Source organism: Oncorhynchus nerka, linkage group LG18 (genome assembly GCF_034236695.1).
Source record: "Oncorhynchus nerka isolate Pitt River linkage group LG18, Oner_Uvic_2.0, whole genome shotgun sequence".
NCBI classification, from domain to species: Eukaryota; Metazoa; Chordata; class Actinopteri; order Salmoniformes; family Salmonidae; genus Oncorhynchus; species Oncorhynchus nerka.
The window spans coordinates 3,559,191-3,581,621 of NC_088413.1; the positions used below are offsets into that span (position 1 = coordinate 3,559,191).

General features: G+C 44.0%; 1 protein-coding gene and 1 long non-coding RNA gene across 2 annotated transcripts; both read right to left on the minus strand.

Annotated features, from left to right (window-relative positions):
- Window positions 1–15,844: 15,844 nt before the first annotated feature.
- On the minus strand, window positions 15,845–17,845 carry LOC135561711 (uncharacterized). Its single transcript, XR_010459613.1, has 3 exons — window positions 17,740–17,845; window positions 16,732–17,014; window positions 15,845–16,434 (listed from the first exon to the last, which is right to left on the minus strand). It is a non-coding gene; the product is annotated as an uncharacterized LOC135561711 (long non-coding RNA).
- Window positions 17,846–17,921: 76 nt separating this feature from the next.
- LOC135561704 (NACHT, LRR and PYD domains-containing protein 1 homolog) lies at window positions 17,922–20,151 on the minus strand. Its single transcript, XM_065003443.1, has 4 exons — window positions 20,046–20,151; window positions 19,614–19,870; window positions 18,129–18,263; window positions 17,922–18,004 (listed from the first exon to the last, which is right to left on the minus strand). Exons 1-4 carry the CDS (start codon window positions 20,095–20,097, stop codon window positions 17,957–17,959), a joined length of 492 nt encoding a protein of 163 aa, XP_064859515.1. The 5' UTR covers window positions 20,098–20,151; the 3' UTR covers window positions 17,922–17,956.
- Window positions 20,152–22,431: the final 2,280 nt, after the last annotated feature.

A 22,431-nucleotide genomic window follows, 5' to 3' on the forward strand; every position in this document is an offset into this window, starting at 1 on the left:
GGACAAATAAGGAGCTGTTAACCTGTCACTCCTTTACCAATGACCTGAGAGTGTCTGAAGGACATATAAGGAGCTGTTAACCTGTCACTCCTTTACCAATGACTTGAGTGTCTGAAGGACAAATAAGGAGCTGTTAACCTGTCACTCCTTTACCAATGACTTGAGAGTGTCTGAAGGACAAATAAGGAGCTGTTAACCTGTCACTCCTTTACCAATGACTTGAGAGTGTCTGAAGGACATATAAGGAGCTGTTAACCTGTCGCTCCTTTACCAATGACCTGAGAGTGTCTGAAGGACATATAAGGAGCTGTTAACCTGTCGCTCCTTTACCAATGACCTGAGAGTGTCTGAAGGACATATAAGGAGCTGTTAACCTGTCACTCCTTTACCAATGACTTGAGAGTGTCTGAAGGACATATAAGGAGCTGTTAACCTGTCACTCCTTTACCAATGACTTGAGAGTGTCTGAAGGACATATAAGGAGCTGTTAACCTGTCACTCCTTTACCAATGACTTGAGAGTGTCTGAAGGACATATAAGGAGCTGTTAACCTGTCACTCCTTTACCAATGACTTGAGAGTGTCTGAAGGACATATAAGGAGCTGTGAACCTGTCACTCCTTTACCAATGACTTGAGAGTGTCTGAAGGACATATAAGGAGCTGTTAACCTGTCACTCCTTTACCAATGACCTGAGAGTGTCTGAAGGACATATAAGGAGCTGTGAACCTGTCACTCCTTTACCAATGACTTGAGAGTGTCTGAAGGACATATAAGGAGCTGTTAACCTGTCACTCCTTTACCAATGACTTGAGAGTGTCTGAAGGACATATAAGGAGCTGTTAACCTGTCACTCCTTTACCAATGACCTGAGAGTGTCTGAAGGACATATAAGGAGCTGTTAACCTGTCGCTCCTTTACCAATGACTTGAGAGTGTCTGAAGGACATATAAGGAGCTGTGAACCTGTCACTCCTTTACCAATGACATGAGAGTGTCTGAAGGACATATAAGGAGCTGTTAACCTGTCACTCATTTACCAATAACTTGAAGGCCACTACAACTGCCTACAGGTAGTTAAATGGACTACACCTGCCTACAGGTAGTTAAATGGACTACATTTGAAAACTAGCTAGCTGGCTAAATCTGGCACATTTACAGAAATGTTGATTGATGTCCAGTATCCCTGTCAAATACATGTAGTACATTCTGTGTGTGTCTTTGTATATACTGTGAATGTGAGTTGGTCTCTGATTACTGTGATTAGTTCAATGTAACTTCATATACTACACATTCTAATCAGTCTGTTTTGGGTTTGCAGAATCATTGTATATCATTGGTTATCCATCCTATCATGTTACCACACAGATGTGACTGGCTAGCTCAGCAGTTCCCAACCTTTCCCATTCTGGAGACCATCAAATCACCGTCAAAAGCTCGAGGACCACCTTTCACGGAGTCGCTGATATTTTTCCACATCAATTATATTGCGGGTTAAATTCCGTCAGTAGATGTGAATGTAACACGTCCTGTAAAGAATATTATTATTATAAACAATTTGCATTGTGAAAAGGAATATAAAATTGATTATAATACCGTTGATCCTCCTAACTGTTATTATTTTTGAATAATAAAATACTAAAATCTAAAAATAATTGCAGACCAGCTGCACCACCCCCACGGACCACAGGTTGTGAACCACTGGTGTAGAGTCCTTCTGTCAAACACTAGTTCACACTGCCCTCTCCTGGTGTAGAGTCCTTCTGTCAAACACTAGTTCACACTGCCCTCTCCTGGTGTAGAGTCCTTCTGTCAAACACTAGTTCACACTGCCCTCTCCTGGTGTAGAGTCCTTCTGTCAAACACTAGTTCACACTGCCCTCTCCTGGTGTAGAGTCCTTCTGTCAAACACTAGTTCACACTGCCCTCTCCTGGTGTAGAGTCCTTCTGTCAAACACTAGTTCACACTGCCCTCTCCTGGTGTAGAGTCCTTCTGTCAAACACTAGTTCACACTGCCCTCTCCTGGTGTAGAGTCCTTCTGTCAAACACTAGTTCACACTGCCCTCTCCTGGTGTAGAGTCCTTCTGTCAAACACTAGTTCACACTGCCCTCTCCTGGTGTAGAGTCCTTCTGTCAAACACTAGTTCACACTGCCCTCTCCTGGTGTAGAGTCCTTCTGTCAAACACTAGTTCACACTGCCCTCTCCTGGTGTAGAGTCCTTCTGTCAAACACTAGTTCACACTGCCCTCTCCTGGTGTAGAGTCCTTCTGTCAAACACTAGTTCACACTGCCCTCTCCTGGTGTAGAGTCCTTCTGTCAAACACTAGTTCACACTGCCCTCTCCTGGTGTAGAGTCCTTCTGTCAAACACTAGTTCACACTGCCCTCTCCTGGTGTAGAGTCCTTCTGTCAAACACTAGTTCACACTGCCCTCTCCTGGTGTAGAGTCCTTCTGTCAAACACTAGTTCACACTGCCCTCTCCTGGTGTAGAGTCCTTCTGTCAAACACTAGTTCACACTGCCCTCTCCTGGTGTAGAGTCCTTCTGTCAAACACTAGTTCACACTGCCCTCTCCTGGTGTAGAGTCCTTCTGTCAAACACTAGTTCACACTGCCCTCTCCTGGTGTAGAGTCCTTCTGTCAAACACTAGTTCACACTGCCCTCTCCTGGTGTAGAGTCCTTCTGTCAAACACTAGTTCACACTGCCCTCTCCTGGTGTAGAGTCCTTCTGTCAAACACTAGTTCACACTGCCCTCTCCTGGTGTAGAGTCCTTCTGTCAAACACTAGTTCACACTGCCCTCTCCTGGTGTAGAGTCCTTCTGTCAAACACTAGTTCACACTGCCCTCTCCTGGTGTAGAGTCCTTCTGTCAAACACTAGTTCACACTGCCCTCTCCTGGTGTAGAGTCCTTCTGTCAAACACTAGTTCACACTGCCCTCTCCTGGTGTAGAGTCCTTCTGTCAAACACTAGTTCACACTGCCCTCTCCTGGTGTAGAGTCCTTCTGTCAAACACTAGTTCACACTGCCCTCTCCTGGTGTAGAGTCCTTCTGTCAAACACTAGTTCACACTGCCCTCTCCTGGTGTAGAGTCCTTCTGTCAAACACTAGTTCACACCGCCCTCTCCTGGTGTAGAGTCCTTCTGTCAAACACTAGTTCACACCGCCCTCTCCTGGTGTAGAGTCCTTCTGTCAAACACTAGTTCACACTGCCCTCTCCTGGTGTAGAGTCCTTCTGTCAAACACTAGTTCACACCGCCCTCTCCTGGTGTAGAGTCCTTCTGTCAAACACTAGTTCACACCGCCCTCTCCTGGTGTAGAGTCCTTCTGTCAAACACTAGTTCACACTGCCCTCTCCTGGTGTAGAGTCCTTCTGTCAAACACTAGTTCACACCGCCCTCTCCTGGTGTAGAGTCCTTCTGTCAAACACTAGTTCACACTGCCCTCTCCTGGTGTAGAGTCCTTCTGTCAAACACTAGTTCACACTGCCCTCTCCTGGTGTAGAGTCCTTCTGTCAAACACTAGTTCACACTGCCCTCTCCTGGTGTAGAGTCCTTCTGTCAAACACTAGTTCACACTGCCCTCTCCTGGTGTAGAGTCCTTCTGTCAAACACTAGTTCACACTGCCCTCTCCTTGTGTAGAGTCCTTCTGTCAAACCTGGTTGATGTGTCACACTGCCCTCTCCTGGTGTAGAGTCCTTCTGTCAAACACTAGTTCACACTGCACCACTACACCTGGAGTTATAACACTAGTTCACACTGCACCGCTTCACCTGGAGTTATAACTCTAGTTCACACTGCACCGTTTCACCTGGAGTTATAACACTAGTTCACACTGCACCGTTTCACCTGGAGTTATAACACTAGTTCACACTGCACCACTACACCTGGAGTTATAACACTAGTTCACACTGCACCACTACACCTGGAGTTATAACACTAGTTCACACTGCACCACTACACCTGGAGTTATAACACTAGTTCACACTGCACCACTACACCTGGAGTTATAACACTAGTTCACACTGCACCACTACACCTGGAGTTATAACACTAGTTCACACTGCACCACTACACCTGGAGTTATAACACTAGTTCACACTGCACCACTACACCTGGAGTTATAACACTAGTTCACACTGCACCACTACACCTGGAGTTATAACACTAGTTCACACTGCACCACTACACCTGGAGTTATAACACTAGTTCACACTGCACCACTACACCTGGAGTTATAACACTAGTTCACACTGCACCACTACACCTGGAGTTATAACACTAGTTCACACTGCACCACTACACCTGGAGTTATAACACTAGTTCACACTGCACCACTACACCTGGAGTTATAACACTAGTTCACACTGCAACACTACACCTGGAGTTATAACACTAGTTCACACTGCACCGTTTCACCTGGAGTTATAACACTAGTTCACACTGCAACACTACACCTGGAGTTATAACACTAGTTCACACTGCACCGTTTCACCTGAAGTTATAACACAGCCAGAGCTGTCAGTCTGCATAGAGCAGCTAGATCCGCCAGTCAGCCATGATCTTCCAGATCTGCCAGACAACCAGTCTCTTCCAGATCTGCCCGACAACCAGTCTCTTCCAGATCAAAAAACAACTTTTACTTAGAGGTGCTGGTGTCAGATATTGGATAGAGGTGCTGGTGTCAGATATTGGATAGAGGTGCTGGTGTCAGATATTGGATAGAGGTGCTGGTGTCAGATATTGGATAGAGGTGCTGGTGTCAGATATTGGATAGAGGTGCTGGTGTCAGATATTGGATAGAGGTGCTGGTGTCAGATATTGGATAGAGGTGCTGGTGTCAGATATTGGATAGAGGTGCTGGTGTCAGATATTGGATAGAGGTGCTGGTGTCAGATATTGGATAGAGGTGCTGGTGTCAGATATTGGATAGAGGTGCTGGTGTCAGATATTGGATAGAGGTGCTGGTGTCAGATATTGGATAGAGGTGCTGGTGTCAGATATTGGATAGAGGTGCTGGTGTCAGATATTGGATAGAGGTGCTGGTGTCAGATATTGGATAGAGGTGCTGGTGTCAGATATTGGATAGAGGTGCTGGTGTCAGATATTGGATAGAGGTGCTGGTGTCAGATATTGGATAGAGGTGCTGGTGTCAGATATTGGATAGAGGTGCTGGTGTCAGATATTGGATAGAGGTGCTGGTGTCAGATATTGGATAGGCTGGTGTCATATTGGATAGAGGTGCTGGTGTCAGATATTGGTAGAGGTGCTGGTGTCAGATATTGGATAGAGGTGATAGTGTCAGATATTGGATAGAGGTGCTGGTGATATTGGATAGAGGTGCTGGTGTCAGATATTGAATAGAGGTGATAGTGTCAGATATTGGATAGAGGTGCTGGTGTCAGATATTAGGATATATTGGATAGAGGTGCTGGTGTCAGATATTGGATAGAGGTGCTGGTGTCAGATATTGGATAGAGGTGCTGGTGTCAGATATTGGATAGAGGTGCTGGTGTCAGATATGGATAGAGGTGCTGGTGTCAGATATTGGATAGAGGTGATAGTGTCAGATATTGGATAGAGGTGCTGGTGTCAGATATTGGATAGAGGTGCTGGTGTCAGATATTGGAGGTGATAGTGTCAGATATTGAATAGAGGTGATAGTGTCAGATATGGAATAGAGGTGCTGGTGTCAGATATTGGATAGAGGTGCTGGTGTCAGATATTGGATAGAGGTGCTGGAGTCAGATATTGGATAGAGGTGCTGGTGTCAGATATGGATAGAGGTGCTGGTGTCAGATATTGGATAGAGGTGATAGTGTCAGATATTGGATAGAGGTGCTGGTGTCAGATATGGAATAGAGGTGATAGTGTCAGATATTGAATAGAGGTGATAGTGTCAGATATTGGATAGAGGTGCTGGTGTCAGATATTGGATAGAGGTGCTGCTGTCAGATATGGAATAGAGGTGCTGGTGTCAGATATGGATAGAGGTGCTGGTGTCAGATATGGAATAGAGGTGCTGGTGTCAGATATGGATAGAGGTGATAGTGTCAGATATTGGATAGAGGTGATAGTGTCAGATATTGGATAGAGGTGCTGGTGTCAGATATTGGATAGAGGTGATAGTGTCAGATATTGGATAGAGGTGCTGGTGTCAGATATTGGATAGAGGTGCTGGTGTCAGATACTGGATAGAGGTGCTGGTGTCAGATATGGAATAGAGGTGCTGGTGTCAGATATTGGATAGAGGTGATAGTGTCAGATATTGGATAGAGGTGCTGGTGTCAGATATTGGATAGAGGTGCTGGTGTCAGATATTGGATAGAGGTGCTGGTGTCAGATATGGATAGAGGTGATAGTGTCAGATATTGAATAGAGGTGCTGGTGTCAGATATTGGATAGAGGTGCTGGTGTCAGATATGGAATAGAGGTGATAGTGTCAGATATGGAATAGAGGTGCTGGTGTCAGATATGGAATAGAGGTGCTGGTGTCAGATATGGAATAGAGGTGATAGTGTCAGATATTGGATAGAGGTGCTGGTGTCAGATATGGAATAGAGGTGCTGGTGTCAGATATTGAATAGAGGTGCTGGTGTCAGATATTGAATAGAGGTGCTGGTGTCAGATATTGGATAGAGGTGATAGTGTCAGATATTGGATAGAGGTGCTGGTGTCAGATATTGAATAGAGGTGCTGGTGTCAGATATTGGATAGAGGTGCTGGTGTCAGATATTGAATAGAGGTGCTGGTGTCAGATATTGGATAGAGGTGCTGGTGTCAGATATTGAATAGAGGTGCTGGTGTCAGATATTGGATAGAGGTGCTGGTGTCAGATATTGAATAGAGGTGCTGGTGTCAGATATTGGATAGAGGTGCTGGTGTCAGATATTGGATAGAGGTGATAGTGTCAGATATTGGATAGAGGTGCTGGTGTCAGATATTGGATAGAGGTGCTGGTGTCAGATATTGGATAGAGGTGCTGGTGTCAGATATTGGATAGAGGTGCTGGTGTCAGATATTGGATGGAGGTGCTGGTGTCAGATATTGGATAGAGGTGATAGTGTCAGATATTGGATAGAGGTGCTGGTGTCAGATATTGGATAGAGGTGATAGTGTCAGATATTGGATAGAGGTGCTGGTGTCAGATATTGGATAGAGATGCTGGTGTCAGATATTGGATGGAGGTGCTGGTGTCAGATATTGGATAGAGGTGATAGTGTCAGATATTGGATGGAGGTGCTGGTGTCAGATATTGGATAGAGGTGATAGTGTCAGATATTGGATAGAGGTGCTGGTGTCAGATATTGAATAGAGGTGCTGGTGTCAGATATTGGATAGAGGTGATAGTGTCAGATATTGGATAGAGGTGCTGGTGTCAGATATTGGATAGAGGTGATAGTGTCAGATATTGGATAGAGGCGCTGGTGTCAGATATTGGATAGAGGCGCTGGTGTCAGATATTGGATAGAGGTGATAGTGTCAGATATTGGATAGAGGTGCTGGTGTCAGATATTGGATAGAGGTGATAGTGTCAGATATTGGATAGAGGCGCTGGTGTCAGATATTGGATAGAGGCGCTGGTGTCAGATATCAAATCAAATCGAATTTTATTTGTCACATACACATGGTTAGCAGATGTTAATGCGAGTGTAGCGAAATGCTTGTGCTTCTAGTTCCGACAATGCAGTGATAACCAACAAGTAATCTAACTAACAATTCCAAAACTAATGTCTTATACACAGTGTAAGGGGATAAGGAATATGTACATAAGGATATATGAATGAGTGATGGTACAGAGCAGCATACAGTAGATGGTATCGAGTACAGTATATACATATGAGATGAGTATGTAGACAAAGTAAACAAAGTGGCATAGTTAAAGTGGCTAGTGACATAAGAATGCAGTCGATGATCTAGAGTACAGTATATACATATGCATATGAGATGAATAATGTAGGGTAAGTAACATTATATAAGGTAGCATTGTTTAAAGTGGCTAGTGATATATTTACATCATTTCCCATCAATTCCCATTATTAAAGTGGCTGGAGTTGGGTCAGTGTCAATGACAGTGTGTTGGCAGCAGCCACTCAATGTTAGTGGTGGCTGTTTAACAGTCTGATGGCCTTGAGATAGAAGCTGTTTTTCAGTCTCTCGGTCCCAGCTTTGATGCACCTGTACTGACCTCGCCTTCTGGATGATAGCGGGGTGAACAGGCAGTGGTTCGGGTGGTTGATGTCCTTGATGATCTTTATGGCCTTCCTGTAACATCGGGTGGTGTAGGTGTCCTGGAGGGCAGGTAGTTTGCCCCGGTGATGCGTTGTGCAGACCTCACTACCCTCTGGAGAGCCTTACGGTTGAGGGCGGAGCAGTTGCCGTACCAGGCGGTGATACAGCCCGCCAGGATGCTCTCGATTGTGCATCTGTAGAAGTTTGTGAGTGCTTTTGGTGACAAGCCGAATTTCTTCAGCCTCCTGAGGTTGAAGAGGCGCTGCTGCGCCTTCTTCACGACGCTGTCAGTGTGAGTGGACCAATTTAGTTTGTCTGTGATGTGTATGCCGAGGAACTTAAAACTTGCTACCTCTCCACTACTGATCCATCGATGTGGATAGGGGTGTTCCCTCTGCTGTTTCCTGAAGTCCACAATCATCTCCTTAGTTTTGTTGACGTTGAGTGTGAGGTTATTTTCCTGACACCACACTCCGAGGGCCCTCACCTCCTCCCTGTAGGCCGTCTCGTCGTTGTTGGTAATCAAGCCTACCACTGTTGTGTCGTCCGCAAACTTGATGATTGAGTTGGAGGCGTGCATGGCCACGCAGTCGTGGGTGAACAGGGAGTACAGGAGAGGGCTCAGAACGCACCCTTGTGGGGCCCCCGTGTTGAGGATCAGCGGGGAGGAGATGTTGTTGCCTACCCTCACCACCTGGGGGCGGCCCGTCAGGAAGTCCAGTACCCAGTTGCACAGGGCGGGGTCGAGACCCAGGGTCTCGAGCTTGATGACGAGCTTGGAGGGTACTATGGTGTTGAATGCCGAGCTGTAGTCGATGAACAGCATTCTCACATAGGTATTCCTCTTGTCCAGGTGGGTTAGGGCAGTGTGCAGTGTGGTTGAGATTGCATCGTCTGTGGACCTATTTGGGCGGTAAGCAAATTGGAGTGGGTCTAGGGTGGAGGTGATATGGTCCTTGACTAGTCTCTCAAAGCACTTCATGATGACGGAAGTGAGTGCTACGGGGCGGTAGTCGTTTAGCTCAGTTACCTTAGCTTTCTTGGGAACAGGAACAACGGTGGCCCTCTTGAAGCATGTGGGAACAGCAGACTGGTATAGGGATTGATTGAATATGTCCGTAAACACACCGGCCAGCTGGTCTGCGCATGCTCTGAGGGCGCGGCTGGGGATGCCGTCTGGGCCTGCAGCCTTGCGAGGGTTAACACGTTTAAATGTCTTACTCACCTCGGCTGCAGTGAAGGAGAGACCGCATGTTTTCGTTGCAGGCCGTGTCAGTGGCACTGTATTGTCCTCAAAGCGGGCAAAAAAGTTATTTAGTCTGCCTGGGAGCAAGACATCCTGGTCCGTGACTGGGCTGGGTTTCTTCTTGTAGTCCGTGATTGACTGTAGACCCTGCCACATGCCTCTTGTGTCTGAGCCATTGAATTGAGATTCCACTTTGTCTCTGTACTGACGCTTAGCTTGTTTAATAGCCTTGCGGAGGGAATAGCTGCATTGTTTATATTCGGACATATTACCAGACACCTTGCCCTGATTAAAAGCAGTGGTTCGCGCTTTCAGTTTCACGCGAATGCTGCCATCAATCCACGGTTTCTGGTTTGGGAATGTTTTTATCGTTGCTATGGGAACGACATCTTCGACGCACGTTCTAATGAACTCGCACACCGAATCAGCGTATTCGTCAATATTTCCATCTGACGCAATACGAAACATGTCCCAGTCCACGTGATGGAAGTAGTCTTGGAGTGTGGAGTCAGCTTGGTCTGACCAGCGTTGGACAGACCTCAGCGTGGGAGCCTCTTGTTTTAGTTTCTGCCTGTAGGCAGGGATCAGCAAAATGGAGTCGTGGTCAGCTTTTCCGAAAGGGGGGCGGGGCAGAGCCTTATATGCGTCGCGGAAGTTAGAGTAACAATGATCCAAGGTTTTACCACCCCTGGTTGCGCAATCGATATGCTGGTAAAATTTAGGGAGTCTTGTTTTCAGATTAGCTTTGTTAAAATCCCCAGCTACAATGAATGCAGCCTCCGGATAAATGGTTTCCAGTTTGCAAAGAGTTAAATAAAGTTAGTTCAGAGCCATCGATGTGTCTGCTTGGGGAGGGGGATATATACGGCTGTGATTATAATCGAGGAGAATTCTCTTGGAAGATAATGCGGTCTACATTTGATTGTGAGGAATTCTAAATCAGGTGAACAGAAGGATTTGAGTTCCTGTATGTTTCCTTCATCACACCATGTCTCGTTAGTCATGAGGCATACGCCCCCGCCACTCTTCTTACCAGAAAGATGTTTGTTTCTGTCGGCGCGATGCGTGGAGAAACCCGTTGGCTGCACCGCATCGGATAGCGTCTTCCCAGTAAGCCATGTTTCTGTGAAGCAGAGAACGTTGCAGTCTCTGATGTCCCTCTGGAATGCTACCCTTGCTCGGATTTCGTCAACCTTGTTGTCAAGAGACTGGACATTGGCAAGAAGAATGCAGATATTGGATAGAGGTGATAGTGTCAGATATTGGATAGAGGTGCTGGTGTCAGATATGGATAGAGGTGATAGTGTCAGATATTGAATAGAGGTGCTGGTGTCAGATATTGGATAGAGGTGATAGTGTCAGATATTGGATAGAGGTGCTGGTGTCAGATATTGGATAGAGGTGATAGTGTCAGATATTGGATAGAGGTGCTGGTGTCAGATATTGGATAGAGGCGCTGGTGTCAGATATTGGATAGAGATAGTGTCAGATATTGGATAGAGGTGCTGGTGTCAGATATTGAATAGAGGTGATAGTGTCAGATATTGGATAGAGGTGCTGGTGTCAGATATTGATAGAGGTGATAGTGTCTGATATTGAATAGAGGTGATAGTGTCAGATATTGGATGGAGGTGCTGGTGTCAGATATGGATAGAGGTGATAGTGTCAGATATTGGCTAGAGGTGCTGGTGTCAGATATTGAATAGAGGTGCTGGTGTCAGATATTGGATAGAGGTGATAGTGTCAGATATTGGATAGAGGCGCTGGTGTCAGATATTGGATAGAGGCGCTGGTGTCAGATATTGGATAGAGGTGATAGTGTCAGATATTGGATAGAGGTGCTGGTGTCAGATATTGGATAGAGGTGATAGTGTCAGATATTGGATAGAGGCGCTGGTGTCAGATATTGGATAGAGGCGATAGTGTCAGATATTGGATAGAGGTGCTGGTGTCAGATATTGGATAGAGGTGATAGTGTCAGATATTGGAAAGAGGTGCTGGTGTCAGATATTGGATAGAGGTGATAGTGTCAGATATTGGATGGAGGTGCTGGTGTCAGATATTGGATAGAGGTGATAGTGTCAGATATTGGATAGAGGTGATAGTGTCAGATATTGGATAGAGGTGATAGTGTCAGATATTGGATAGAGGTGATAGTGTCAGATCTGGATAGAGTGGATATTATCGTATCAAATGCACTGATGTGGTCAAATTATATGGGCATGTTGCATGAATTCACAATATACAAAATATATATTTTTTAAATACTCTCACAATTTCACACATTTTCAACATATAGTATATATTTATTGGCGGCAGGTAGCCTGGTGTGTAGGAGCGTTGGGCCAGTAACCGAAAGTTTGCTGGATCGAATCCCGAGCTGACAAGATACACATCTGTCGTTCTGCCCGTGAGCATGGCAGTTAACCCACTGTTCCCTGGGCGCCATTGACGTTTGATTGATAACTGACCCTCCTGCTAGAGAGGAGTCCAGCTAGGTACCTAGTGGAGGACTAACTGACCCTCCTGCTAGAGAGGGGTCCAGCTAGGTACCTATTGGAGGACTAACTGACCCTCCTGCTAGATAGGGGTCCAGCTAGGTACCTAGTGGAGGACTAACTGACCCTCCTGCTAGATAGGGGTCCAGCTAGGTACCTAGTGTAGGATTGACTGACCCTCCTGCTAGAAGAGCCACACTTCCAGGAGGCTGCAGAAGGAGAGAGGCTGTGTGGTTGGTCCTTCAGTAAGTTTATTGTTATTATAGTGGTCATGTTTGATTGACATTTTCTGTACATTGTTGTGACCCTGAATTAAAGCAGCAGACAGCAAGAACATGTTGAACCATCCTGCCTGTCTACTCTGCCTGGTCTCCCCACCTTCAGGGGTTGACTACAACTGTTGATCTGAAGCTGTGAACAAAGACATGGGGTCCAGTTCCCCAAGAAGGTTGATCATCCTGGAACAATGATTAATTTCCTTTTCTCAACACCATGTCGATGATGTCACGTCCCTTCTCTGTCCTCTCAGCTATCCCCCTTAGTGAGTCCATTTCCTCACTTCCTTCAGACAGAGTGACTTGTAATCCCATAAAGAATCCAAGGAAGGTCTTTGGTCAAGATGTCAATGTGGTGGTGTGTATCTTTGACTAGCCTGACTATCAGCTTCCCCATCTGTATAGGACAAGAGATCATTCCAGTTCATTCCCTTAACAATCAGGATCTCTCCCTGGTCAGGCCCAACTCAATGTACCATAGGGCACATGTCAATCAGGAGCTCTCCCTGGTCAGGCCCAACTCAATGTACCATAGTACACATGTCAATCAGGAGCTCTCCCTGGTCAGACCCAACTCAATGTACCATAGTACACATGTCAATCAGGAGCTCTCCCTGGTCAGACCCAACTCAATGTACCATAGTACACATGTCAATCAGGAGCTCTCCCTGGTCAGAACCAACAGAACCAACAGTTGTCTTATATATGGCGATACACATACAAGTTATATTTGCATGATTTAGCATAATTAATTAATCATTACCGTTTTGTTCCATTCATGTGACCGACCAATACTGGTTCATAACATTTGACAGACCGACACCTCACCAGTCTTCTCTCTAAGCTGAGACCTTGAAACTGAGATATGTCGTTCTCAAAACATCATCTGGGCTTACTGCCAAATTACAGCTACTGATAGTGAGGATTTGTACAGTCAGCCACTTGACAAACACACACATTGGTTTATAAAACAGCACATGAATAAAACACAGCATTTGTTATAAGAACAGCAAACATAATTTCCCTTCCGTACATGAAGGGCACTTTCTGGCATTTTCTGTATGATTGATGAGAAACTCCATATTGAAAATGTACGGTCCCTTACTAGACGTCCGCGAATGTTTCTAAAATTCGCAGACGGTGGCGGGCCATGCACCGGGGCCAGATCTTCCCGGGAATTAATCGAACGAAGTCTCTCTGACATTCGGTTTCCGTTTGATAAAATTTTCACATTTTGGTTATTTTTCCGCTGTCCCGGTAAATACCACCAGATGGCGAATGTAATCATATTGCAAATGTACAAAACATCACTAATCACTTCATGGCGATTTCTCCAAAAAACGGAAAAGACTTCGAAGATGAAACTTGGTGAGCGTAGGTTTGGCATAATGGGCAGTTAGCCCCGAACAAGATGGCATTGAGGCCTCAACGCTTTTTGAGTTAAGGCCATTTTTCTGGGATTAAAGGTCAAAAACGAAAATAGAGCATTAATTAGACCACTTCACGTCAAACTACATGAACCTACGGTGTCAGGAAAGAAAGAACCAGACATTTATCTATCGTAATTTAAGAGAAATCGTACAATGTACAATTGGTGATGCTCAAAGAAATGTGTTTCCCCCCCCCCCCAAAAGTTAGATCCAGTTGCGGCATGTTCAGACGAATCCGTTAAGGTGGGTTTCGGGACTCTACGTGATTTCTGTCATTTTCTGAAATAACACTCAATCATTCAACACTCTGTAAATAAGTCAGTTTTTAACATAAAGACTTAAAACTCAGAATTCTGTAAGAGCCTACCCCAAGGAGGATGTGTGTTCACTTTCAGCTTCCTGTGTCAACCGGAAGTGCCTTAAATTGGGGTCATAGGGGCTGTTTCGAAGTGTTTTCGATAACAATCCATCAGGCCACTATGAGGTCTACCTGTGTCGATTATATGCTTCCTGGAGCAACCAGAAGTGGTTAAATTCACCTAAAAGGTGTTTTGATATACCAAACCTGCTGTTTGTTTAAATTACTGCATTCAACCCTTTGTAGATCAGTCAAAACTTGACGTAAAGACTTTAAACTCAGGATTCTGTAAAAGCCTACCCCAATGAGGACATGTTTACTTTTAGCTTCCTGTGCCAACCGGAAGTGCCTTAAATTGTGGTCATAGGGGCTGTTTCGAAGGGTTAAAAAGATCAGATCATTCAAAACTTCCAATGTGTGACTAGGTATCCCTCATGAACTGTAAATCAGTCACTTATCCCATCAGATTTCCAAGAAAAGCTCACACACAGCTAGGACGGAGTGACACAGTGTGGGGCTTAGAGACATACAGAGCCTGCAATAGTCACCTTCATTCGAACTATCAAAGAACTGTCAGACCTAGAGCTCTGGAACTTTAGAAACCTGTTCAGGAGCTCAATATGATAGTGCACAGTGAGTTATGTGGCTCTAGAAGGTTCTCAGACTGAGAAACAGCCTCGTACATTTGGAATAACTTCAATTCATTTTGACCATTAAAAAAATGACGACATTTAGAAAAGTCCCAGAGTCGCAAGACTTGGTGCATTGAAACCACCTCAGCCCATAGAGACGGACCCCAACATTTCTGTCCGATAGCGCATTCAAGGACCCCGTAGCAACAGCCTGAAAATGTGGATTTTCAGCACCAATTAAGATCGCTGCTCAGGCTCCAAATGACCTATCGAGCCAAAACGTGGGATTCAGCTAGGCCTAAACATAATGTCGGAACTGGACACGCAGCTAGAACGTTTTAAATTATTATTCTTTAAACAGAAGGAGCTGTGAATTTTGGGCCTGCTCTAAAATATGTGATAGTTGGCTTCTAAACGAGTTGGAAAAAGTGGGTGTGGTGTCAGTTTGTATCAGTTTGGTTTCAGAATGATATCTAATTGACTGATGGATGGTGACATTCTGGCTGACTTTGTCCATTTGCAATTAGATTCAACAGTGAAAAAACATCAAATGGACATGATGAAATCAACACAACGAGTGATAGAGAACCCCTATCACTGCCCGGCCATCCAGAGTTCATCTGGCCAGTCAATTTTGCATTTCTGCAGGAGTTTTGAGCATGTCAAATTTGTGATGGTATACGCCCATTGAAACATATTGCATATGGACAGGCATGCACCTGGTGTATGGAACGGGTTACCAGGAGCATATTTTTTTTAATGGGTTGTAATGCCTTTAGGGGGGAGTAAGGAGTCTATAGTAGGGTAGGGAGCACCCCCCACCCGTGACCATCCAATAGGGGGTGCCCCTGGTCATGTTGGACTTTTTTTTTTTTATCGTTAAAAAACAACCGAGTCCCACTTCTCCCTCATCATACATGACAAATAGACCATCTAGGTTGATTCATGGCTTAACATAGTGCTATATATCGTTTGGGCAGTATAAATGCCATTTGGACATGATTCACTGACTTTGCGTTTGGAAACAGACTTCTTATGATCGTACATGGCAAATGGACATAACATCCTGATTTGGCAGTTTCAATGATTTCATATTGCATTTGGACATTTCTTATGGCATTGGTTCACTAACTTTTGACTTCCTATGAATTCATATTGCAAATGGACAAGTAAAACATTTTTTAAATTTTTTTATTATGACAATAAAATATGACAAAAGTATGTTCATACAGTTCTTATACATGTATAATTGACAAAACGGTCCAGAAAGCTCTTTTTTAGGGGGGTGGTACATCAACATTTGACTCTTGGGTCTTGATGTGCATTTGCAATATGAAAATCTACGGTGGAGCGCGCTCGCCATCTTTTGGATTTTTGCTGTATGACACTTGGCATTTGCCCTATGACATTTGCCATAAGCTTTGAATGAAATGGCGTATATTTGAGTGGTATTGGACACCGTGCATATGTTTCGTACAGTGCCAATATGTTCCCATTAATTTTTATCCATTTCGGGGCGGGGGGGTCTTCACTTACAATCATGTAAGTGTCTTTGTCCACAGACTAAAAGACAGTCCTCAGCATCTTCAGATTAGGTGAAGAAGTGTCTTTGTCCACAGACTAAAAGACAGTCCTCAGCATCTTCAGATTAGGTGAAGAAGTGTCTTTGTCCAAAGACTAGGAGACAGGCCTCAGCATCTTCAGATTAGGTGAAGTGTCTTTGTCCAAAGACTAGAGACAGGCCTCATTATCTTCAGATTAGGTGCTACAAGACAGAGGGTGGAGGAGAAGGGAAGAGAGAGATCAGAAATTATGGAGAAGGAGGTGTGAGATACCTGAGATAATGATGTGATGATGGTCCTATGATACACCTGAGATAATGATGTGATGATACACCTGAGATAATGATGAGATAATGGCCCTATGATAAGACACATTTATTACAGGCAGCAACACAAAAACATGGTTCCATTCTGAAAAAGACTCTCTGATCTGGGTAGCTATGTTTTTATTTGACCTATATTTAATCATTCAAGGGAGGGAGAAAAGAAAATGGTCTTACCTAGATTCACTCAAGTACTTAACAAGATGGTGTTCATGTTCACTGAGAGCTTTTAGACAAGCTCCCGTCACTTCTTGTCCTTTAGGGAGGACTGCGTTCAGTAGTTCTCTCATTCGCTCCTGTTCAGTTGTTTCAGCTTTTATTCTGGAGTACTCTTCATCACCAATCATGTACTTTGATGACAGAACATCTGCTATTGGCTTTGTGTTTTTGACTCCCTGAATGAGTTCAGCCCTGTGTTTCTTCAGAAACTCCTCAGCAGGAATCCCAAGGAGTATTAATGCTTAAGGGGGGGGCAATTAAATTAATATGGTTTTAGGGTTAACAGCAGCTGTTTCTACATCTTGCAGTCTCTCCAGTTACCATTCCTCTGATAGGCATTTCTTGAATAGAGCCGACTCCAGGGTTGTAGGCAATTCCAATTGAAGTCAGTCAAAAAATAAAAATGAAATTCCTATTCGGTTTATTGAGAAGTCACTGGGAGTAAAAAGTAGATGCCCTTTTCCAGTTATTGAATTGGAATTTCAGTTTACTTCCTGAATTGACTGATTTATTTGGAATTGACGCCTACCCTGGCTGACACGATTGTCTATTCTACATAACATACAGAGCCTTGCAAAAGTGTTCATACCCCTTGGATTTCTCTATTGTGTTACATAGTGGGATTAAGATGGATTTAATTGTAATGTTTTGTCAACAGTCGACTGAAAATACTCTGTAATGTCAAATTGGACCTGTCCCCCATACATACAACATCTGGAAAGTCCCTCAGTCTAGTATCGCATTTCAAGCACAGATTCAACTTTCTACAAAGACAAGGCCTCATATACAGTGCCTTTGTAAGTATTTATATCATTACACCTTCATCACCCCACTGAACATGACGACCTTCATCACCCCACTGAACATGACTCATGAAGACCTTCATCAGTGTCCTTCATCCCAACTTGAAGAGATGTTAGCTCTTATAACCCATTTTATAAAACTCGTCCACAAAAACAAACCTACATGTTGGATGAGAGTCGTTGCTGTACACATCTGAAAAACAATCAATATAAAATATCATAAAACATTTTAATAGCATCTGTTAGAAAAGGACATTGATGATTGACATACTGTTCATGTATTGTATTTATTACCTTTTTGATAACACTGATTTCCATACTGTCCTCTCATCATCCCCCGATTAACTCCATCTCAATGTCAACCCCTGTGTTTCCCATTATCATCTGACAACAGCTTGGGTGGTGTCTGCAGGTAACAGCTGAATCTTCTGTAGGAGGCCATATGGTGCAACGATTGAGACAACAGACAGAAAAGAGAGAGAAATAGAATGATATTCCAGTTATTCATATACAATATGACAGATTCATGTCCTCAGCCTGATAAAACTACACCTCTGGATTGATGGAAGTGGAGAGGGGATTCTTGAACGCAAACCAACTGTTCAGCTTTAAGGACCCGTTTGGACTTGACAGGACGAATTCTGAAAATCCTTTGGACACCTGATTTTTCTCCCGTTTCTGAACAGCCTACAAAATGAGCAATGTAGTAGTCAGTCAGAACAATGTAGTCTCGTAATTCACACAACATGCAGCTCACTGAGCAATCCATTTTTGTCAACAACAAAATATGTGTATGTGTTACAGATACAGGTATCCTGTGTCTGTGTGTATATGTATCCTGTTGTTTTCTCTCCTTCTCCCCTCACAGGTGAAAATCATCACTCCCCAATCAGTCAACAATCCAATCATCAATCAGAAGACACCTCCTCCTGTTTCCTACCCTATCACAGCTTCTTTCCCTTGGTTTAAAAACCGTCAGTTGTTTGCTCTAGAGCTCAATCTCTCTGTAAATGCCATGTCTGTAGGTCTCTGTGTGTCACTCTCTCTTTGTGTCTTAACCTCTCGTTTGTTTGAGCACCTCCATAGCACTTTGTCATCACCTGTGAGTATTGTTTTGGTTATGGTGTTTGTTTGTTTGCTGGTGGGAAAAGGGGAAACCAAGACAAGTCACCCATGGGCATACAATACCCGTAGGTAGACTTTGTTAGATACACTAGTTGGAACTGGGCGGACCACCCACTGTATTTTTGGTTAGTTAGTTAGCTGTTAAAGTAGGCTAGTCTAGCTTAGGGGTGTTTTTGAATACTTATTGTGTCTTTCCTTGGGTCCAAGCTCAGCCCCTTTTCCTGCTCCCCCCCATTACCGTGTGTTTACAAATAAACCTTGAGTCTGACTGTAGATTTCAGTTGTCATAGTTATTTCGTTCTCACTTTTACTTTGTCACTATTAGAATTTGCATGAGTTATGTTACGGGTCTCATTACCACCCCCTCTAGACTGTCGGGCCAAAAGGGATTCGTAACAGTATGCTTTTGTTTTACTATCCCTATTTTACCAGGATATTATTTTAAAGATGTACCAGGTAAGTTGACTGAGAAGAGATTATCTTTTACAGCAACGACCTGGAGAAGAGTTAGAGGAGAGGGGGAAATTGAGCCAATTGGAAGCTGGGGATGATTAGGTAGCCATGGTATGAGGGCCAGAATGGGAATTTAGCCAGGACACCGGGGTTAACATCCCCACTCTTACGATAAGTGCCATGGGATCTTCAGTGACCATGGAGAGGACACCCATTTAACATGCCATCTGAAAGACAGCACCCTACTCAGGGCAATGTCCCCTTCACTGCCCCGGGCATTGGGTTCTCCTTCGACCAGAGGGAAGAATGCAGTCTACTGGCTCTTCAAATGAACGAGACAGAAATAGATTTCTCACAGAGCTGCATGTTGTCTTTGTAATCTAGAGATTTTCAACAAACTATCAGCTTTCCTTCAGTAGGTTTCAACATCCTGTTGTCACTTCAGTGATAGTGTCTCACCTCTTTCTGACTGGAGTTTCTGAGGAGCAGGTACAGCCTTGAAATGACTGTTGACCTTTTTACTGCCATGTAGAGGACCACGTCACAGTGGACATCTACGTTCCAAGACAGTAATCTCAGTATAACAGAGATAGGTGAGAACTTGGGATGGAGAATCTTAACATGGAATCTGGTGACCTCATGCACTTCCTCTAAAGACACTCCATGTTCCTCTACATGAAGAACCTTCATCTCATTCCTCATGGAAGGGTTGGTCCCTGAACAACACAAAAAGGAGACAAAGACAAATATTGTATTATTCATCCAAGTAAAACACAAAGATTATGCAGAGCCAGATCACAGTAAACTCAAACTCCCAGAATAGTTCATTCAGGAAGTGAAACTCAGTTACATGGAAATGTCTTTCTGAATACTATTTCTACATGGTTTTACCTAAACAGACAAAGTGTGGCAGATGAACTTCCTCCAGTTCACCTAACTCCATAGTGATGTCCAGCAATGGACCACCTTGTGTGTACTGCGTGTCTTTCAGAAGTTGACTGTAGGGTTCCTGAAGTGATACTTCAGAATGACATCTCTCTCACACAGCCAGCGGAGCCCAGACACTGTGCACTCATAACTCCCTTTGGGTGTCCTGTGTCTGAGGGCAACAACAAGATATGGTAGAGAAGGTCAATGGTCAAATAGGGAGGTTGGATTAGAAGACTATTCCCAAAGGTAATGGGGAAATACACTAGCAAGTGGAATGAAATGTTAAAAGTAGTTATTTTACCTGAACATTGTCACTCCCTGGACAGTGGAAGTCAAGGGTTCAATCTGAAGCCAGTGTGTGGAGTCCAGAACAAGGACAAGCATGTCAGTAATACATATGGGGCCTGTTTCCTGGACACAGATTGAGTCTAGTGCTGGACTAAAAAGCATGCTCAATGGAAGTTTCAATAGAAAGTTCTTTAAGGTCCAGGACTAGACTTAATCTGTTTCCGGGAAACTGGCCCATTACCAAAGTAACTCATCAAATATATTATTCAATGTTACATGGAATGCTGGTGATTTATCAATTAAACTGTCTAATGACAAAATATGACAACAGCTAAAGTCCTGCATGCCTACAAGCAGAACACAGGACTGTCTATATCCCAGTATGAATGGTTGGTCAGTACACACCTGGCTTTGAGACTGTGTTTATATTACTAAAGCAGAACACAGGACTGTCTATATCCCAGTATGAATGGTTGGTCAGTACACACCTGGCTTTGAGACTGTGTTTATATTACTAAAGCAGAAAACAGGACTGTCTATATCCCAGGATGAATGGTTGGTCACTACACACCTGGCTTTGAGACTGTGTTTATATTACTAAAGCAGAACACAGGACTGTCTATATCCCAGTATGAATGGTTGGTCAGTACACACCTGGCTTTGAGACTGTGTTTATATTACTAAAGCAGAACACAGGACTGTCTATATCCCAGTATGAATGGTTGGTCACTACACACCTGGCTTTGAGACTGTGTTTATATTACTAAAGCAGAACACAGGACTGTCTATATCCCAGTATGAATGGTTGGTCAGTACACACCTGGCTTTGAGACTGTGTTTATATTACTAAAGCAGAACACAGGACTGTCTATATCCCAGTATGAATGGTTGGTCACTACACACCTGGCTTTGAGACTGTGTTTATATTACTAAAGCAGGACTGTCTATATCCCAGGATGAATGGTTGGTCAGTACACACCTGGCTTTGAGACTGTGTTTATATTACTAAAGCAGAACACAGGACTGTCTATATCCCAGTATGAATGGTTGGTCAGTACACACCTGGCTTTGAGTCTGTGCCTGACTCCTGCAGGTATGTAAAAATAAGAATTGACATTATGACTTACCTCAACATGGTCACAAGTCTTACAGCTCTGAGGAATCCCTGAAGTCAAAAGTAGTTATTTAAAATGGACAATCTCATGTAGTAATGAATTAATAATTATTAAATAGACTTGTAATAAAATGAATAAAACTAAGCAACAGTCTCAGAATGTACACTCATTAGCATACCATAATCTGACATTAGTGTTATATTAATGAATGTTTGTGGAAGCAGGAAACAACATCGTTCTGGTCCGTGTTTTGTAGATGTTGGGGTCTGATTTCTGGTAGATCCTAGGATGTTCTCTTCACTCTCTAACAGAGTGTCAGCCAAGAAGTTTAGCATCGTGTTACAACGCTCTTAGTTGTTGCGGAAATCAACCCACAATTTACATTTACATTTAAGTCATTTAGCAGACGCTCTTATCCAGAGCGACTTACAAATTGGTGCTTTCACCTTATGACATCCAGTGGAACAGCCACTTTACAATAGTGCATCTAGGTCTTTTAAGGGGGAGGGGGAGAAGGATTACTTTATCCTATCCTAGGTATTCCTTAAAGAGGTGGGGTTTCAGGTGTCTCCGGAAGGTGGTGATTGACTCCGCTGTCCTGGCGTCGTGAGGGAGTTTGTTCCACCATTGGGGGGCCAGAGCAGCGAACAGTTTTGACTGGGCTGAGCGGGAACTGTACTTCCTCAGTGGTAGGGAGGCGAGCAGGCCAGAGGTGGATGAACGCAGTGCCCTTGTTTGGGTGTAGGGCCTGATCAGAGCCTGGAGGTAGTGAGGTGCCGTTCCCCTCACAGCTCCGTAGGCAAGCACCATGGTCTTGTATGCCATTTACTTTGGGCATCTACGTCATATCGCTGACAATACCTTTAAGTTTGTTTTGACCAAAGAGATCATGATTGTGTTCCTTGCCTGGGAATCAAGTGTAATGATTGCTTTCATCGTATTTG

Excerpts from the sequence above, each read along its gene's own strand:
- LOC135561704 (XM_065003443.1), bottom strand. The coding sequence starts at position 20,097 with ATGGAGTTAGGTGAACTGGAGGAAGTTCATCTGCCACACTTTGTCTGT. Across the intron at positions 18,264-19,613 it reads GAAACTCCAGTCAGAAAGAG|GCTGTTCAGAAACGGGAGAA; the intron begins GTGAGACACTAT and ends CTCATTTTGTAG. Across the intron at positions 18,005-18,128 it reads CCACTTCCATCAATCCAGAG|AAGATTCAGCTGTTACCTGC; the intron begins GTGTAGTTTTAT and ends GGCCTCCTACAG.